The sequence below is a fragment of the Panthera leo genome, chromosome A3 (assembly GCF_018350215.1).
Source record: "Panthera leo isolate Ple1 chromosome A3, P.leo_Ple1_pat1.1, whole genome shotgun sequence".
In the NCBI taxonomy this organism is placed as follows: Eukaryota; Metazoa; Chordata; class Mammalia; order Carnivora; family Felidae; genus Panthera; species Panthera leo.
Genome location: NC_056681.1, coordinates 62,406,918 through 62,423,658, shown reverse-complemented (window position 1 = coordinate 62,423,658; position 16,741 = coordinate 62,406,918). Strand labels below are relative to the sequence as shown.

General features: G+C 56.0%; 1 protein-coding gene across 10 annotated transcripts in view; it reads left to right on the top strand.

The window, feature by feature from the left end:
- Window positions 1-16,741, top strand: part of FER1L5 (fer-1 like family member 5) — a 52,859-nt gene that overhangs the window by 34,859 nt on the left and 1,259 nt on the right. For 2 of the 10 annotated variants that reach the window (XM_042932094.1, XM_042932093.1), the window contains exons 21-50: window positions 29-129; window positions 770-947; window positions 1,024-1,179; window positions 2,365-2,496; window positions 3,688-3,851; window positions 4,136-4,250; window positions 5,415-5,517; window positions 6,097-6,260; window positions 6,339-6,512; window positions 6,758-6,902; window positions 7,034-7,111; window positions 7,968-8,149; window positions 8,358-8,519; window positions 8,832-8,933; window positions 9,961-10,107; window positions 10,193-10,355; window positions 10,504-10,529; window positions 11,176-11,226; window positions 11,360-11,461; window positions 11,828-11,947; window positions 12,494-12,655; window positions 12,887-12,978; window positions 13,351-13,521; window positions 13,732-13,880; window positions 14,083-14,222; window positions 15,397-15,485; window positions 15,700-15,816; window positions 16,016-16,157; window positions 16,357-16,456; window positions 16,531-16,724. In XM_042932094.1, the coding sequence (XP_042788028.1) occupies window positions 29-129; window positions 770-947; window positions 1,024-1,179; window positions 2,365-2,496; window positions 3,688-3,851; window positions 4,136-4,250; window positions 5,415-5,517; window positions 6,097-6,260; window positions 6,339-6,512; window positions 6,758-6,902; window positions 7,034-7,111; window positions 7,968-8,149; window positions 8,358-8,519; window positions 8,832-8,933; window positions 9,961-10,107; window positions 10,193-10,355; window positions 10,504-10,529; window positions 11,176-11,226; window positions 11,360-11,461; window positions 11,828-11,947; window positions 12,494-12,655; window positions 12,887-12,978; window positions 13,351-13,521; window positions 13,732-13,880; window positions 14,083-14,222; window positions 15,397-15,485; window positions 15,700-15,816; window positions 16,016-16,157; window positions 16,357-16,456; window positions 16,531-16,724 (3,921 nt within the window). Of the gene's footprint in view, window positions 1-28; window positions 130-769; window positions 948-1,023; window positions 1,180-2,364; window positions 2,497-3,687; window positions 3,852-4,135; window positions 4,251-5,414; window positions 5,518-6,096; window positions 6,261-6,338; window positions 6,513-6,757; window positions 6,903-7,033; window positions 7,112-7,967; window positions 8,150-8,357; window positions 8,520-8,831; window positions 8,934-9,960; window positions 10,108-10,192; window positions 10,356-10,503; window positions 10,530-11,175; window positions 11,227-11,359; window positions 11,462-11,827; window positions 11,948-12,493; window positions 12,656-12,886; window positions 12,979-13,350; window positions 13,522-13,731; window positions 13,881-14,082; window positions 14,223-15,376; window positions 15,486-15,699; window positions 15,817-16,015; window positions 16,158-16,356; window positions 16,457-16,530; window positions 16,725-16,741 lie in introns of those variants that run through there. The other 8 variants (XM_042932099.1, XM_042932096.1, XM_042932095.1 and 5 more) reach the window with 8 other exon arrangements.

Genomic DNA, 16,741 nt, shown 5'->3' with positions numbered 1-16,741 from the left:
TGCTCATTTCCTGTCTCCCACTGGACAGAAAGCCAATCTGGACACCCTGAAGTCCATACGGAATCCGAAGGACCCCGCTCTGCTCCCCCAGTGGAAGAAGCTGCTGAGAGAACTGGTGGAGGACTGCAAGTAGGGGAGGAGCGCACTGCCCTGGGGCTGGGGCTGAGCCAGGTCAGGTTCACATGGGGTGGGGGTTCAGACCAGCACCCTACAGAACATCACCCAGCTCCTAACTCCTCAAGAAAGGGGCTCTGCTCAAATCTCTCTCAGGCTCAAAGTCCACAGGACATTGCTGCTTCTCCTCCCCCATTCAGGCCCTCTGGAAACTGGCCTTGGCCTCCCCACCCAGCCTTATCTGGCTGTCCCTATACACACACCTGATGCTCCTACCAACCCAGACCTCTCCCTGTCATCTTGACAAGCAACTTTTTCCCTGCTGCTGCTCCTGTCCACAGTGCCCTCCACAGGGCTCTGCCTGTTCTGGAAGATGCATCGTAAGGCCTCTCCCAGCCCCAGCCCCACACCCCACTTGGATCTCCACCCCTACCCCCCAGGGCTTGGTTGACCCTTGTTTCTGGGCTCTCACCCACCTCCACAAGGGGCTCCCTGAGCACAGGCCTGTGGGAGGGGGTTCTCCTGAGAACCGGTGGGCCGGGCCATCAGGGGACAGGACAGGATCTCAAGTCTAAGAAGGGTACCTTGGCCTAAGGCATGGCAGGAGGTAAGATGGAGAGAGGCCCAGCCCCCTCTTTCCCGGTCCTGGCCACAGGCACCCTCTGCCCTGCATGACCCATCAGCACAGAGCCACCGAGCTGGACAAGAAGAGGTGGCAGCTCCGCAGCCTCCTCCTGCAGGAACTGGCCCAAAAGGCCAAGGAAGCCAAGCCCAGGAACATGGTGGCCACTGTGGAGAACTGGCTGTACCGCCTCAATGCCATGCTCCCTGAGGTAGGCGCTGGACATGCTGCTGGGGGAGGTGGGACTTGAAGCCTGCCGCAGGCCTGACACCATCCCGTCTCGGCAGCCCCAGGTGAGCCTCCCAGATGTGATGATCTGGCTGATGTCCAAGGGGCAGCGAGTGGCCTATGCACAGGTGCCTGCCCATAGCATCCTGTTCTCCCCGACAGGGGTTCTGCACTCTGGCAGGTTCTGTGGGAAGACACAGACCCTCTTCTTGCAGGTGGGGAAGCTGGGAATCCTCAGGCCATCCTGTTCCTCGGGGGAGGAAAGGGCCCAGAAACACCCCAAGAGAGAAGCCCTGAACTCTTGAGGCAGCCCCCATGAGTCTCCCTGAGGGCATGCCCACTTCGTCTCTCCTGGACCCTCTACCAGATAAAGTGGGGTTTAAAGAGTCTCCAGAGGAAAGCAGGGGACAATGACCACCATCATGTGGTTAATGCCAAGTCCACATCCCTCATAAGTGTTCCTCAAATTCATGTCTTCCCTCATCCTTACACTACACTTGGTCCAGTCCCTTCTCATCTCTCCCCTGAACCACGATTGGGTGCTTTCCAAAATATTTAATGTTTACATGGCTTGGGCACCAGCCCATCATATCAGATGCAGGCCATACATAAGGCTGGCTGACCAGCACTCCTGCCCTGATGACAGCCACTACTCCCAGCCTTCTCCACCTCACCCCACCCCCACCCCCGGGAAGCAGGTGGGGAGCTCTCCCTCGCTCTTGATGTCCTTGGCTCCCCATTGCCTTCTGGAGAAGGCTCAACTGTCCTGGCTGGGCCCCAGCCCCTTCTCACTGCCATAACCTCCTTAGGGCTACATACTCTCAACAGGCTACTCTTGGCTTCCCCGCCCCCAAACCTGCCTGCCCTGTGCCCTTTCTACCATTGTGGAAGGGCCCTCCGATGCCCATCTGAGTCCCTCATCCTACAAGAACCACTGAGACTTGACTCCTGGCTTTACCACTCACTGGCTTGTGTGACCCCAGACCAACCCTTGACCATGTCCAGGTCTCAGTCTGCTCCTCTGTTAAATAGGCCTAGTGAAAATGATGCCCCACCCCACAATGGTAGTGTGTGAGGACCAGAGCATATGTCCATGTCACCACCATCACCACTCCTCTTTGGAGCCTTCCCAGGCTCCCTACGTGGCACTGCCCCTCTCCCCGCAACCCCACCAGCCTCTCTGTTATGCATGGGGTCACAGGTATAACCATCTGCTTGCCCTCTCCCTCTGGAAGGCAGGAACCCTGCATCATTCACTTTTAGCCCCAGCACCCCACTCAGTGGAAGGCCCCTGCTCCCAGGGTTCAGGGTGAAGGAGCAGGTGTGTGTCCATCCCTCACCCGGGCCCCTGCCCCCTGGGGAACGTGTACCCCTGTGGGGTTGACCTGCCTCCGGTTCAGTACCCAGAGGGTGAAGGACAGAAGGACACGCTCCCGGCCCACCTCCGGGTCTGCATGTGGCTCGGCAATATCACAGACAGCAAGGATCTGCAGCTGCTCCGCCAGGGCGAAGTTGTCGTGTACGCGGAGACGGTAAGCGGCACCCGGGTAGGACAGAGCAGGGAGGTCAAGCTGCAAATAGCCTAGCACCAAAGGTGGAGAAAACGGTTACCAGCAGAATCTGAGGATTATGAAATGGGCGTCATCAGGAGCGGTGGCAGAGCCTAAAGCAGTCTCAGATGCCACCAGCTCAGGGCATGTGCATGTAATGACAACAGGGGCAGCCAAGTGGTCCCTTAGGACCAGTCGCTCTCTCGCTGACGGAGGTTCACGAAGAGTTTCTTCCAGTTCCTTCAAGGCCTGCGAGGTGAGCGAGGCTCCACTGGCAGGGGTCTCCTCTGTCACCCACATGGCAGCCTAGGACCCCTGCAGACTCCAGCTGGGTCCTCCAGGCCAGTCTGGTGGTTCTGGGTAGGGTGGGGCCTGGAACGTTCAGAGGAGCAGGAAATGAGGCATCTTCCCAGAGAACCATAGACCCACGGGTGGGTAAGCAGCCAGCCGGTCAGAGACTGCTCTAGAATCAGAGGAGGGAAAGAAGATCCGTGCTCCCTGAGGGAGGACATGGCTCAGAAGAAGGCTCTGAGAGCAGTGGGAATGGAGTTTAAGAGTTTTCAGCTTAATTTACCAAGTTAAAAACATACTTTCGTGGTTCCTAAGTTGCATGCTGTGAACAGATATACCCTAACATACATAACCACCCCCTATGAAGGGCTGGGCAACGCCAAGATGAGTGGGGATTTAGGAGGAGATGCAGGCAGCAGGGGCTGTATGTCCAGCTAGGAGAATGTGGGGGAAAAAAGCTCAGAGGCTGCAAAGATGTGGCAAGTGGTGGAGCAGCATTGGGTTCCCCGGATCAGCAGCAACAGCACTAAGGGACCACACTGCAGGTGCCACCAGGCTCTAACACAGGCACCCACCCCACTCTACCCTTCAGTGGCCAAGCACCTGGGGTAGAATTGACCTCTGAGCCTCAGTCTCCCTGCCTGTGAAATGGGACTGTGAGAATTACAGGGGACAGTTCATGTAAAACCCTAGACATGGGCCTGGCCCAAGGGAAGAGCTAGATGAACAGAGTCCGCCTGTGCTAAACGAGTGCCGTCGAGGGAAAGTGCTACCTGTGATAAGCTCTGGAGGTGCCTGGAGCCAAGTAGGGGAGCCAAGGAGGGGCTCAATGTCCCACTGTGAGCTGGCACTACAAGGCACTGACAGCTGCCCCTCCCCCAGTACGAGAACCAGGCCAAGTATAAAGATCAGTGGGGACAGCAGGGGCTGTACCACTGCCCCAACTTCTCGGACGTCATGGGGCACAAGGCCCTTCCCAAGGAGGATTTCAAGGCACCCCACGGATGGCACTGGAAGGGGCAGTGGACAGTGGAGCCTCAGAGGAGGTAAGGCTAGCACACAAGCCTAGAGCCTGTGTGCCCCTAGACGTGCAACCCTGGGGTGAGAGCTGTCAGCAGCAGCCCAGAGAGCTAGGCACATGGCCACTGTAGCCTGCTCCTGGGGGCCAGAGTGCCCACCACCCTGCCCTGGATGCCAAGCCCCGCTGCCCAGCCTTGCCCAGAGCAGGTGGGGGTGCCAGGTAGGGGAACACTGGGCCCGCAGAGGAGGACCCCAGGGGCCTGAGAGTTAAGGGAGATGTGCTGGGAACTTGGGGTCTCCCTGTCCCCAGACTCCTCCTGGACATACACATCAACAAGAGCCAAGTGCTGGAGGAAGTATATGAGAACCAGTGTCGCGACACCACGGGGGCCTGGGTGCCAGCAACCATCCGCAACACGGACATGGTGAGCAGGGGCTGAAGCTGCTTCTGGGGATGTGGGGGGACAAGCAGTGCAACCAGGTGGGCGCCTTGGAAGCTGGGTTGTCTGAGTGGAAAGAGCACTGGACCAAGGGTTACCATCTGAGCCCTGCTCCCTACTCTGCGTGGGACCCTGGGTGCACACTGATGGGGTTCTATCCCAAGATGGCAGGTAGAGGTAACTTCCATAAGACTGTAAGGAGCAGCATAGCGGGGCAGTGTTTCCTTCCTAGGCTTCTTTCAAAGGTAACGCTTACCCAGCAGGAGAGAATCTTTGTGGGGCTAGTCTAAGCCCCACAATAGACTAATAGAAAGTCCAATAGAACTTTCTGTGATGACGGAAATGTTCTGTGTCTGCACTGTCTAGCTATTGAATTGGCCATCGAGTACTTGAAATGTGGTACTTGTGAGAGTGAGGAACAGAACTTAGGACTTTGTTTCATTTTAATTAATTTGCATTTAAGTGGCCGCAGGAGGTTGGTGGCTGCTGCATCAAACAGCACAGGTCAAACCCATGTCTCATGCACACTACCCTCCCCTCCTCAGCAGCGACAGAGACAGGGCAGGCAGCAGCGACTAGCTGAGATCGGTCACACTATTTCCCTTTCCTAGTCATTAGTATGGGTATTTTCTATTTATGGTACTGATTTTCCATAAAATCAGATAGTGACTTCCATAATTGATAGTGGCTATATAAAGTTTTCTTTTAAAAATATGTTTACCATTCCGGGGTGCCAGGGTGGCTCAGTCAGTTAAGCGGCTGACTTGATTTCAGCTTAGGTCATGATCTCTCAGGTTAAGGAATCGACCCCACATCAGGCTCTGAGTTGAAAGCATGGAGCCTGCTTGGGATTCTCTGTCTCCCTCTCTCTCTGCCTCTCTTCTGCTCATGCTTGCGCTCGCTTACTCTCTCTCTCTCTCAAAATAAACATTTAAAATAATAATAATAAATAAAAATACTTTTACTATTTGAAAAGGCAAGTCAGTAAAAGCATGTTAAGTGGATATGTGGATGGCATCAGAAGTAGCAAGCACTATCTGCTCCAAGGAGAGCACTATGGCCACGCTAGGTGAGCAAACATGTGGGCAGAGAGAGTTGGAGGCCTCTTAGCTCAGATGCCCCTGGCCCACCCTGTCTGTCCACCCTCAGAATGGAGAGCCCGTGGAGTCCCGGGAGAATATGAAGTGTCCCCAAGGCTGGCACATTAAGGAGAACTGGGATGTGGAGCTGAACCACGCAGTGGACAATGAGGGTCAGTCCTCTGGTCACAGGCTGAGGGAAGGAGGCCCTGGAGCTGCCAGGGACTGACACTTCCCACAGCCTCACAGCAATCAAGTTCTCAGGTGGGATGGGCCTGAATTTCTGGGGGTCCCCCAGACTCTGGAGAGTGGAGCCTCCACCCTTTCTATAGACATAGGCCCCAGTTTTGAAACAGGGCAGGTTGTAAGTGCCTCCTGAGCACTTTCTAGAAAGAGGAAATGCTCATGGAGCCTGGGTTCACCTGAGGTAGCTCCAGGGAAGGAGTGATGGGCTGGAAGTCTGAAGACCTGAGCTCAAGATGTGACTGTGCTACATGTGGGCTGTGTGACTGTGTGTGGGTCACAAGACATCTCTGAGCCCCAGCTTCATTTGTAAGATGGGCGGTTGGGCCCAAGCCATCCTGGCGACCACCCCATCCTTTCCACACCTCAGGGCCCCAAAAGACCTGGACATGAGGGAAAGCATTTCCTCTCCCTTTAGCCTGCCTTCTGGGGCCCATCTCTCAGGCCTGTCCACGCCTCCCAGCCCATGGGCACTTGGGCACCCACAGGCCGTGGCCCTGCCTCCGCAGGCTGGGAGTACGGAGTGGGGATCGAGCCGTTGGGCCTGCCCCAGGTCTGGAACTCGGTGGAGAAGACCTACTACACATGCCGCCGGCGGCGCTGGGTGCGTTTGCGCTGCCGGAACCACGGGAAGCTGGGCCTGGAGCAGGAGACCCTATCCTTCCTACAGCTGGTGAGGGGGCCGCCTGGGCAGGGTCCCCCCACCCTGTGCCATGGCGGGGATGGTGACATTCTGCTCCCCTCCCTGCAGCACCACCCCAGCGCAGCCAAGGAGGAGGGGGGCTGGGAATACGGCACCTTCGGCTCCAAGTTCCACCTGACTCCTCAGCCCCAGAGCCGGTTCCGCCGCCGCTGCTGGCACCGCAGGCTGGTCCCAAACAAGGACAAGGGCATCGCACCCATTTTCCTGCTGGAGGGATCGTTGGTAAAGCCTCAGTGGGCTAGGTGACTCCTGGCAACGCTATATCCCAGAGCCAGGGCCCGGGCTGGGTGTGGCAGACAGCTGGAGATGCCCCAGGTTGGGGCATTGATGGCTTGGGGCGGGGGTGGGGGGAGTGTGCGCCCCAGATCCACACCCTCAGTCTATAAGGGGAGAAGGGTGACCTGGGCCTGCACTAGAGGAGACAAGAAAAGCACCCAAGAGCTTCAGGGAGAATGTCTTGGGCACAGGTTATGGATATGCAAGAGCAGGCTAAGAAGGAAGAGAACAGGATGCTGTCACAGGGTCTGAACAAATCATTCATGAGCTTCTGGAAGACTGCCCCACAGGACACTCACCCACTTGACCTACCCTTCATCTACTGCGTCTTCAACAGTGAGCATTTGACAATGCCCAGAGTCTGCTTGGGTGGCTCCAGAGGCCTTGCATCTGAGGTCAGGGAGTGAGGAGGGGCCAAGGTGGGGATCCTGGGGGCAGGTGATGGACGTGGCTCCTCTCTTACCCAGAGCCCCACTACTACCAGCTTTTCTGCTACATCTACCAGGCCTGGAACCGAATGTCCAACCAGATCCAGACATTCCAGGGTAGGCAACAGGCACCCCTTTCTCCCCAAGTCTCCAGGACGCCATGATGTGGCCACCCAGCAGCATAAAGAATTTGACAGGGAAGGGGGTGACAAACACGCAGACCCCTCTCCCCAGCAGGTTAGGGCCCTGGCTTGGGGGAGAGATATAAAAACAAGGAGTATAAGGTGGGGCTGTTCTTGAGATGTGTCCCCAGTACTGGGGATTCAAGAAGGGGGAGAAAGAGTGACACACCTGGGGACCACACGTCCCTGTGTCAGAAGATGGGGGGGGTATGGGGAAGAGGTGAGGCGATTTCCAGCCATGTGCATGAGGAGCCTGTCCTTGGTCCCGTGAGGAGGACCCAGTGAAGCTTTCAGGAGAGATGTGTGCTCCTGCCCCGTCCTTTTGGTAACGCTGTTTGTAAGGAACCAAGCTGCTGGATGAGGGGCAGAGCCAGGGCAGGGAGTGTCTGCCGGGAGCTGTGTCCATTGGGCATCGGCGCCCACATTGAGAGGGCCACATGATGTCCCCTTATGCCACAGCCACTCACTGATGCTGTGGAAGGACAGCCATGTGTAGCTGGTCCCCAGAACTCCTCCAGAGGAGCCACGGGACCTTCCATCTCTGTGCCACTCAGACCTCAACCAGGTGGTGTCAGATAGATGTGTGTGGAACCAAATGGTCCTTGGCCTCTGGTTACATAGCCATTTGCTCTGTACTTGCACTGAGGTGGCCTTCTGGGCAGCTGGCAGTGGCTGTGATTGCCCAGCCTAGGCCTCCCCGGTGTCTGGTCCAGTGGTAGCAGCTGCCAGAGACGATCACCTGGCTTGACAAGCTCAATGGCAGGACCCCCTCCTCTCCTTCTATCCCCCAGGGCCCTTCATTCGGTTGGTCTTCTTGAACCATAGCCAGTGCACCCAAACCCTGAGGGGCTCTGCAGCCCCCACGTGGGCCCAGACGCTCATTTTCCAGCACCTCCTTCTGTATGAGAACCCCCAGGACACCGAAACAAGCCCACCACTCGTGGTGTTGGAACTGTGGCAGCAGGACTCTCAGGTAAGGTGGGCTGGAGTGGGCAGAGTTGCTGAGTTTTTCTTTTAGAGGAGAATATACAGAAAGGCCTCCCATGGGGCATGATTCACAGAGAGCAGTATGTCAACATAAATGTTGGCCCTGATCCTAGAGTTGTCAGAATCCCAGGGGAGGAGAGCCAGAACCCTGCCAGCTTGGCCTCAGTGTTTGGTGAACTTCCCTTTCCCTGCAGGGAAAGGAGAGCTTGTGGGGCCGGAGCATGTGGTCTCCAGTGGTCTGGCTGGATGCCCAAAAACGGATCCTGCCCCCGCTGAGGTGGCACCCCCTTGTAAAATTGCTAGGGGAGGAAGAGGGTGAGATCCTGGCATCCTGTGAGCTGATCCTCGAGACTGAGGTACTGAGAAGGAGGGCCTGGCTGGGGGTGGGGGGCGCCTTGCTCACTCCCACCCCACCCCACCTCCCTGCCCCCAGTTACCACAACCTGTGGTCCCCAACTCCACCCCCCAGGAAAGGCCTGGGGCCTGAGGAATTAGAACACCGGGCTTGGTGATGCCAGCCGGTGACGTCTCCCTAACTCCCTGCCTGCTGCTGCCCATGGGGCTCTGGAGCCTCCTCACTTGAGCCCTGCTAGGGACTTGATTTGGGGGTGGGAAGGACAAGCCCACTAGGGCCTCATGCTCCCTGCTCTCTCACCTCACCCCTTCAGAGTCTCAAAGAGAGGCCGCCCATCTTAAGTGTTCCCTGGAAGAATGGGGTCTACACACTCCCCAAGAGCATCCAGCCCACACTAAAGAAAATGGCTATCGAGGTGATAATGGTGTGGGGCAGTGGGGAGGGCAAGCACCCCCCACAGCAGTTGAGTTCCGTGGAGGTCTCTCTGCTCAATCTCCTTGGGCCCTCCTGACTACCTGATCCAAAGCGTGGACCCCAAAAAGACACTCTCTGAGAGATGGAGGGAGACAGGGGAGGAATGAAGGGCAGAACCTCTGATAGAATAGGTTAAATTATTTTAATGACATCCTCTGTGGCAGGTGATAGACAAAGGGCTTTGGCATTCCTTACCACATCCAAGCCCCTCGATGGCCCTCTACAGTAGGGACCACTTTTCAGACAAAACTGAGGCTCTGTGAGAGCGGAGAGCCCATGCACAGTGACACAGGGTTAAGTGGCAGAGCCAGAATCTGGGCCTGGCCCTGCCTGATTCCAAATGACAGTAGCCTGGAGGTCCCCACGTCGGAACCTTTGTGCCCAGCCACAAATCTGGTCAGGTCCTCCTGACCCTGGAGACCCCCCCACAAGATCAGGCAACCCCACTCTGGTCCCCTGAAGAGGCCTTCATGAGTAACAGCATGGATGTTTTCTGGGGTGCCCAGTGTCTGTCACTTGAGAACACTGAATGACCATGGAGTTCTATGGGATCTGAGTCACCAGTGAGCTACATAGCAAAAGGGAAACCTGAGAAATCTGGACCCCCCCCCGCTACTCTGGGCCTTCAAGGCAGCCAGCCTTAGGGACTCACTCCTGAGCAGTGACTGGAGGCCAGACAAAGCAGCAGGGGAGGAAGGACAATACCTAAGGGGCCCTGGAGGTCAGTGAAGGATATCACAGTAGCCAGAGGGCACTCCCTCACGGAGGCCTTGAGGACAAGCACTGATCCCCCACAGGAAGGGAGACCTGGGTAACCTTTAGACTCTGACTTTGTCCAGCTCATTCCCGGGCCCTGGATACTCCCTGATGCATCATCACTCCCAGGACAGTCCCCTCTCTCTGGCCAGGACCCCAGTACAGAGGCCCTGTCTGTCCTTTGCCCTGCCCCTCCTTCTCTGTTCTGGCAGATCCTGATCTGGGGCCTTCGGAACATGAAGCAGGTGCGCTCCCCCCAGCTCCTGGTAGAATGCTGGGAAGAGTCCCTGCAGACACAGCCCATCAAGGACTTCCAGACCAACCCCAACTTCGCCCAGTCAGTCCTCTTCCTCACAGTGGTAAGGCAACCTCGGGCAAAGCCGGGGCTGGGGCAGCCCTCTCCCCTGGGAGGCCTCATGCCCGGGCCTCTCCTTGGGGCTGCAGTTCATGCCTATGGAGGAGGTCTACGCGCCACCCCTCACATTGAAGGTGGTGGACAGTCAGGACTTCGGCCAGCAGACTGTGGTGGGTCAGGCCAACATCAACTCCCTACAGCCCTACTTCTGCGACCCCTGGGCTGAGGACTACGTGCCTCCACAGCTTCCAAGTATGGCCCTTTCTCCCTGCCCTTCCCCAGCCTCACCCCTAAGCTGGCACTGGGAGTGGGGGCAGCCCTGGCGGCCCTGCGGGGCTGGTGTCCCTCCTCCTCACCCTTCTTGCTGCTCCTGAGATTCATGATTGCTCTTTCTCCTCAGTGCTGTCTATGAACAAGTACCAGAAGGTGAGTAAAGGGCTCAAGGTCCCACCTTCTTCTACACCATTTATGGGGAGCAGCCCTTGTCCCCGAGGAGGGGCGGAGATTAAACAGAGTTCTGAGACATGTGCTCTCAGTGTACACGAGAACTCTAAAGCTGTGATTCCCAATGTGGACAGCATGTTAGAACAGTCCAAGAGTTTAAAGAAATGCTGTAGCCAGGCCACAGGATAGCTAGCGGGAAGGACCCAAGTATCAGCATTTTTTTCAAGCCCCACCCCTCTCCAGTGATTTCAATGTTTTCAAGGTTCAGAACTATCCCTTGAGAGCTGCACTTATCAAACCTGAATGCACAGGCATCTTGGGGACATCTGGAGCAAAAGCAGGTTCTGACTTAGTAGGCCTGGGGTGAAGCTTCAGGTTCTGCATTTCTGGGCCCTCCCAGAGTTCCATCTGAAGCTGTGGGCATTGAGGATAAGAACTAAGTTTACCCTCCTTCTGGTCCCCAAACCCATGTCTGACGATCTTGGAATTGAAAGGACTCCATGAGGAGCAAGGGAGCCAGGGAAGGGAGCCCTGCCCTCCACTCCCTTTCTCCTCAGAAGTCAGGGATGGTGAGCGGGCCAGGCAGGGGACACCATACCTCATCCACTCTCCTACTCTCACTTTTCAGGTCCTAGATTACCTCTATGAAAAGTTCTGGTTCGAGTCCAGCAAAGCTGAGGTGACGTAGGCTCAGACTCAGGGAACAAAGGAACGACTCTGGGCAGCTCAGGGAGGCAGGGGGCAGCATGACCCTGGGCAGAGGAAGGCCACTGTGCCTTCTCCCTGAAGGCCAGAATGACCTTCCCTGCCAGGACGAATACGAGCATGAAGTGGACTGGTGGAACAAGCTGTTCTGGGCCACAGGAGATGCCAAGTCCTTGCAGTACAAGCACAAAGACTACCACACCCTGAAGGTTTGGAGGCCTCTAGGCGGGGGAGACTGCTGAGACTCGGAATAAAATCTGCTGGCAGAGACCAGCAAACCTCACCCTGATTCCTCTAGGAACCACCAGCGGGGATGGGGGCAGGCAGGAGAGGGGGTAGTTTCCTTCTTGTCTCCCTAAGACTCCAGGCCACACCTCCACCAGTCATGCCTTTTTGGGAACCAGGACTGCCCCATCTGCAGCAGGAGGTGCTGACTCTGGGGCCACCGACCAGGCAGATGCTTTGAAGCCAGACCTAGGAACTGGTGGCCCCTCAGCCCCCTGATGGCAGGAATGGTCCCCCTCTGGCTGAGCCCGCTCTCCCCACCAGCCTGGGTCCCATGCACCCTCCTACAGGTGTATGACTGCGAGCTGGAGGCTGTGCCCGCCTTTGAAGGCCTGCAGGACTTCTGCCAGACCTTTAAACTCTACCAGGAAGAGCCCAAGTTGGACAGCCCTGTCGTAGGGGAGTTCAAGGTGCATGTCCACCCCAGCTGAGCTGCCCCTGTCTCCTGTGCCCCTTCTGTCACCAGAAGACTCTAATAAAACCCCTGGCTCTCTATGCTCTGTGAGAGGATAGGGCAGGGAGGGCTTGAAAAACAGTTGAGGGAGCAGGGGAGCAGAAGGTGACCTATGCTGGGATTTAGAGTGACCTCCCTTTACATCGGATGGGCAGGGGCCTCCTCACACCAGCTCTGGCCTACGTGGAGCTCCCAAAACCTATAAGCCTTAGAGAACAAGTTCCAACCCGAAGGGATGGACGGGCATGGAATGGGGGTCTGCATCAGCAGAAACTGGAAACTCACCTAATGACTAGAGTTCTTTGCCCGACACTCTTCCTAAACACAGTTGTCCCCGTGGAGTCCCTGCCGCACCTGCCCTCTCCTGTCCTTGCGGCCTTCCATCCCTGCCATCCTCAACACAGCCTGCTCTCGCTTGAGCTTAGACCAGGGGCACCTCATGGAGGGCTTAACAGAGCTGGGCCCGCACTGCCAACACCTTCCCTCCCCAACACACACACAGGGCCTTTTCCGCGTCTACCCCTTTCCTGAGGATCCAGAAGCCCCCAAGCCCCCCCGTCAGTTCACAGTTTGGCGTGAGAAAGAGGACTTCCCTCAGGAGTGCTTGGTGCGAGTGTACATAGTCCGAGCAATCAACCTGCAGCCCCAAGATGCCAACGGCCTGGTAATGAGCAGTCCCAAACCCATGGTGTTCATGGTCCCCGGGCCCACCCAGCCCAGATGCCTCCCACAGGGTCCTGGAGCTCCCTCAGGCTGCGGATACCCAGACCGCCACCTCACCACAGGCTCCATCTGGTACAAGGGGCTCACTTCTGCCCCACCCCCACCCTCCCTGGCCAACCTGGGCTGACTTTCCATTTCCTGTCACATTTCCCTCCCTATGACTGAACCCCAGTGTGACCCTTATGTGATCCTGAAACTGGGACAGACAAAGATTGGCAACCGGCACAAGTACCAGCCCAACACTGTGGATCCCATCTTTGGCATGTGAGCTGCCCCAACTCACCCAATCCCACACTTCTCCAGGAGTAAGCTCCAGAAGGCAAACAACTCTTGCATTTCTTTCTAACCTCTGAGTTCCTAGCACGGGGTCTCACAGTGCTCAACAGATGGAAGGGTGGTCAGTTCTACCCTCCTTCTCAAACACTTTGCCTGGGAAAGGAGTTCAGGGTCCCACAACCCAGGCCTACCAAAAGTTGTTTCTAGCCATAGCTAGGGGATAGTTATTGGCAGGTGACAGCCACCCCAGGCTCTGCTCTCCATATTCACCATGACCAAACAAGGGGCTGAGATGCTAGACAAGGAGGCCTGTAGATAACATGGTGCACAGTCTGCAGTGTCCAACACCCTCACCCCTAGGATGTTTGAACTCAGCTGTACCATCCCCCTGGAGAAAGACCTGGAGATCCAGCTATATGACTTTGACCTGTTTTCACCTGATGATAAGATTGGAACCACAGTCATTGACCTTGAAAACCGACTCTTGTCTGGCTTTGGAGCCCGTTGTGGGCTCTCCAAATCCTACTGCCAGTAAGTACACCTGAGGCTGGGCAAGAGAATAGGGGAGGGGTGGAGGAGGGAGCCCCCAGTTCCCTTTGCAGAGGTTGCATCCCAGGCTGGGGAACCAGGGCCTGAACCTGGCTCCATCCATGCCCCCACCACTGCTCATCCTGCAGTTCAAAGCAGAATGTTCTCCAGGACCCAAACCTCCCCACTTGTTCCTCTCCCTTAACCTCACAGGTCAGGGCCCTTTAGGTGGCGGGATCAAATGCACCCAAGCTTCCTCTTGGAACGCCATGCCAAACAGAAAGGGCTGCCTCCGCCTCTGTTCAATCCTGAGGAGGACTCTGTTTTTTACAATGGGAAACAATTCAGACTGCAAAGCTTTGGTGAGAAGTACAGCACGCTGCTGGAAGGCACAGAGACAGGCCTCTGAAACAAGAGGGCACCTGCCCCATTTTGCCCTTTCCTCTTGTGGAGGGCAACCACGGCCACTGTCCAGGCTGGGGTAGGGAAGGGGGCGCACCTGCCTGGGAGACAGGAAAGCTAACAACCTCGTGATCCCCTCCCCTTCCACCTCCTTCCATCTAGAGCCCAAGCCCCCTACTGTTCATTATTTGGGACCTAAGAAAGAACGCCTTGCACTATACCTCCTGCACACCCAGGGGCTGGTCCCTGAGCATGTGGAGACCCGCACACTATACAGCGACAGCCAGCCAGGCATCGACCAGGTATGAGACTCGAGGGGCTGGATCAGGAGACCAGGGAGCCCATCCATCCAGGACATAGACATGACGAGAGGGGAAGGGGAGGCCAAGAATTCACAGATGCATGCGCACAAAAGACAAGCATGTTCTGTTAGAAGTGAGAAGTTCCAATGATGTCACTCAGAATGGAGAAATTCGGAGCAGGAAAAGTCGTCTACAAGAAACCTAGGCCGTACATCAGTTGGTAGAAGCGGTAAGGCGCAACCTTACCAGCCAGTGCCTACGCTGCTTTAGTCTCTCCTGAGGGAGGGTGGGGAGGTAGCACCTGGGGTCAGATGTGCAGACATTACAACCCTGGTTTACCTGTTAATTGCAGGCTGTGTTTTCTCCATGGCAAGGAACCCCAAACAGAAGGAATAAAAATCCCCATGGGCACCCTAATTATCATCCACCCTCTACCCTCCAGCCACCAGAACAGCTCATCTCATTCTCCACATTTCTCAAGCTGATACCACATTCCAGACACAAAGTTCTCTGCTGAGCACTTTTTATAAACCATTCTCATTAAACCTGTTTTCTTAAATGGGGTCAACTTCAAAAGAATAAAATGAGGTCAGTTTGAAAGAATATATTTGTCTATACCTTCCAGTGTTAGTAGTTCTACTCTTTTAGTTTTTTCTCTTCCTTTTTCTCACCATTTTCATCCCTCCCTTCTTAAGACAGACCTCTATGCTTGGTGGACAGCTTCATACCCTTACAATATGCTTACACAACATAAAGCAACCTGGACACTTGGACTGACCATCTAGTTTGCTCTTTCTTGGGGCCACTAAGCTGGTTAATAAATGAAGCCCCAACCCCACTGTGGTGCTCTGTGCAGAGAGGCTGAGGAGCATGGCCTGCTCAACGGCATTAACCCCCAGTCACAAGTGATAACCCGCTGTGGCCATCAGCCTTGAAGCCATCATACACTACCAGCCTTACTCTGTACCATTCTTCCAGCCAAAATGAGAAAAGGGAATCTGGCGGGGAGTTGCCAGACTTCCTGTCTGAAGTCCATTCCATCTCCTTACCCCACCCTCCTATGGTGGGGACACAGCCTCCACAGACCCCAGAACCTGGGACAGGGCTCCCAGGCCACAGCATGCTCAGAACAGAGGCTGGCAACCCCCAGCCAGCTAATCCATCTCCACTCTAGGGAAAGGTGCAAATGTGGGTGGACATCTTTCCCAAGAAGCTTGGGCCTCCTGGCCCCCCAGTCAACATCAAGCCCAGAAAGCCTAAGAGGTAAGTGACCTACCTCATCCCCGTCACTGTACTTCCCAGGGCACGGAACATGGGTGTGCTCACACTCTAAGGAACAGCAAATTCCTTCCTTCTCTTGGGAGTCCTGGGAGCTTCCTTCCCCTGCATCCTCCCAAATGTGGCATGCCTGGTGTGGGCATGGAGGGCAGCCTCCCAGGCCTGTCTTCCTGCACCAAGTTGGGGAGCTATTCCTCAGCAAAGCCTCAGACTACAGTGGCTGCAGGTATGAGCTGCGCTGCATCATTTGGAAAACTGCCCAAATGGACCTGGGGAAAAGTCTATCTGGCGAGATAAGCGACATCTATGTCAAAGGGTGAGAAAGATGGCAGGGCTCCAGCAGTGTTCCCTCAGAGTTCCCCAGTTGTATCATCCCTATGCCTCCCACCCCCAATTCTGGGGCCACATCTCTCCACTCCCACCTGTGCCTGGTGTCTGTTGAGCAGTGCTTCCCACAAGGGGAAGGGGAGGGGGACAATACATGTGAGCCCCAGGTGAAATGACTTTTGCCCCAGGTGGCTATTCGGGCTAGAGAAGGACATGCAGAAGACAGATATCCACTACTACTCCCTCACTGGGAAGAGCGACTTCAACTGGCGGTTCATCTTCACCATGGACTACCTGGCAGCTGAGCATATGTGTGTCCAGAGCCAGAAGGTAACAGAACTGGGAGTGGGGGTGGGGGCTGTGCTCCCTCTCCCGCTTCCTCAGAGAACTGTAAGCTGAACACTTGGAATGTGGCCTCAGGCAGAGACTTCTCTGAGAGTCTATCACTGCTGGGTAATGGGCTACTAAGGGGGCCAAGGGCAATCTCAAGGGAGACAGGCCAGGAATACGCTCTTCTGTCACCCTCCAGGACTACATATGGAGCCTGGACCCCACAGTGATGAAGTTCCCAGCCCGGCTCATCATCCAGATCTGGGACAACGACATCTTCTCCACTGATGACTTCCTAGGTGAGATCTGGAATAGGGTCCATGACCACAGGACAGGGAGCTCCTTCTTGCTGACAGCATTTCTTTGGGCTCAGGGGTCCTGGAGCTGGATTTATCTGACATGCCTCTACCAGCCCGGCACGCCAATATGTGCTCCATCAGGATGATGGATACAGATTCCAAGTGGCCTTACTTCCTCCAGTATAAGCACGTCTCCCTCTTCAAGAAGAAGACTGTAACGGGCTGGTGGCCTTGCCAGGTCCTCGATGGTGGCAAATGGCGCTTGTCGGTAGGATCTGGGGAAGG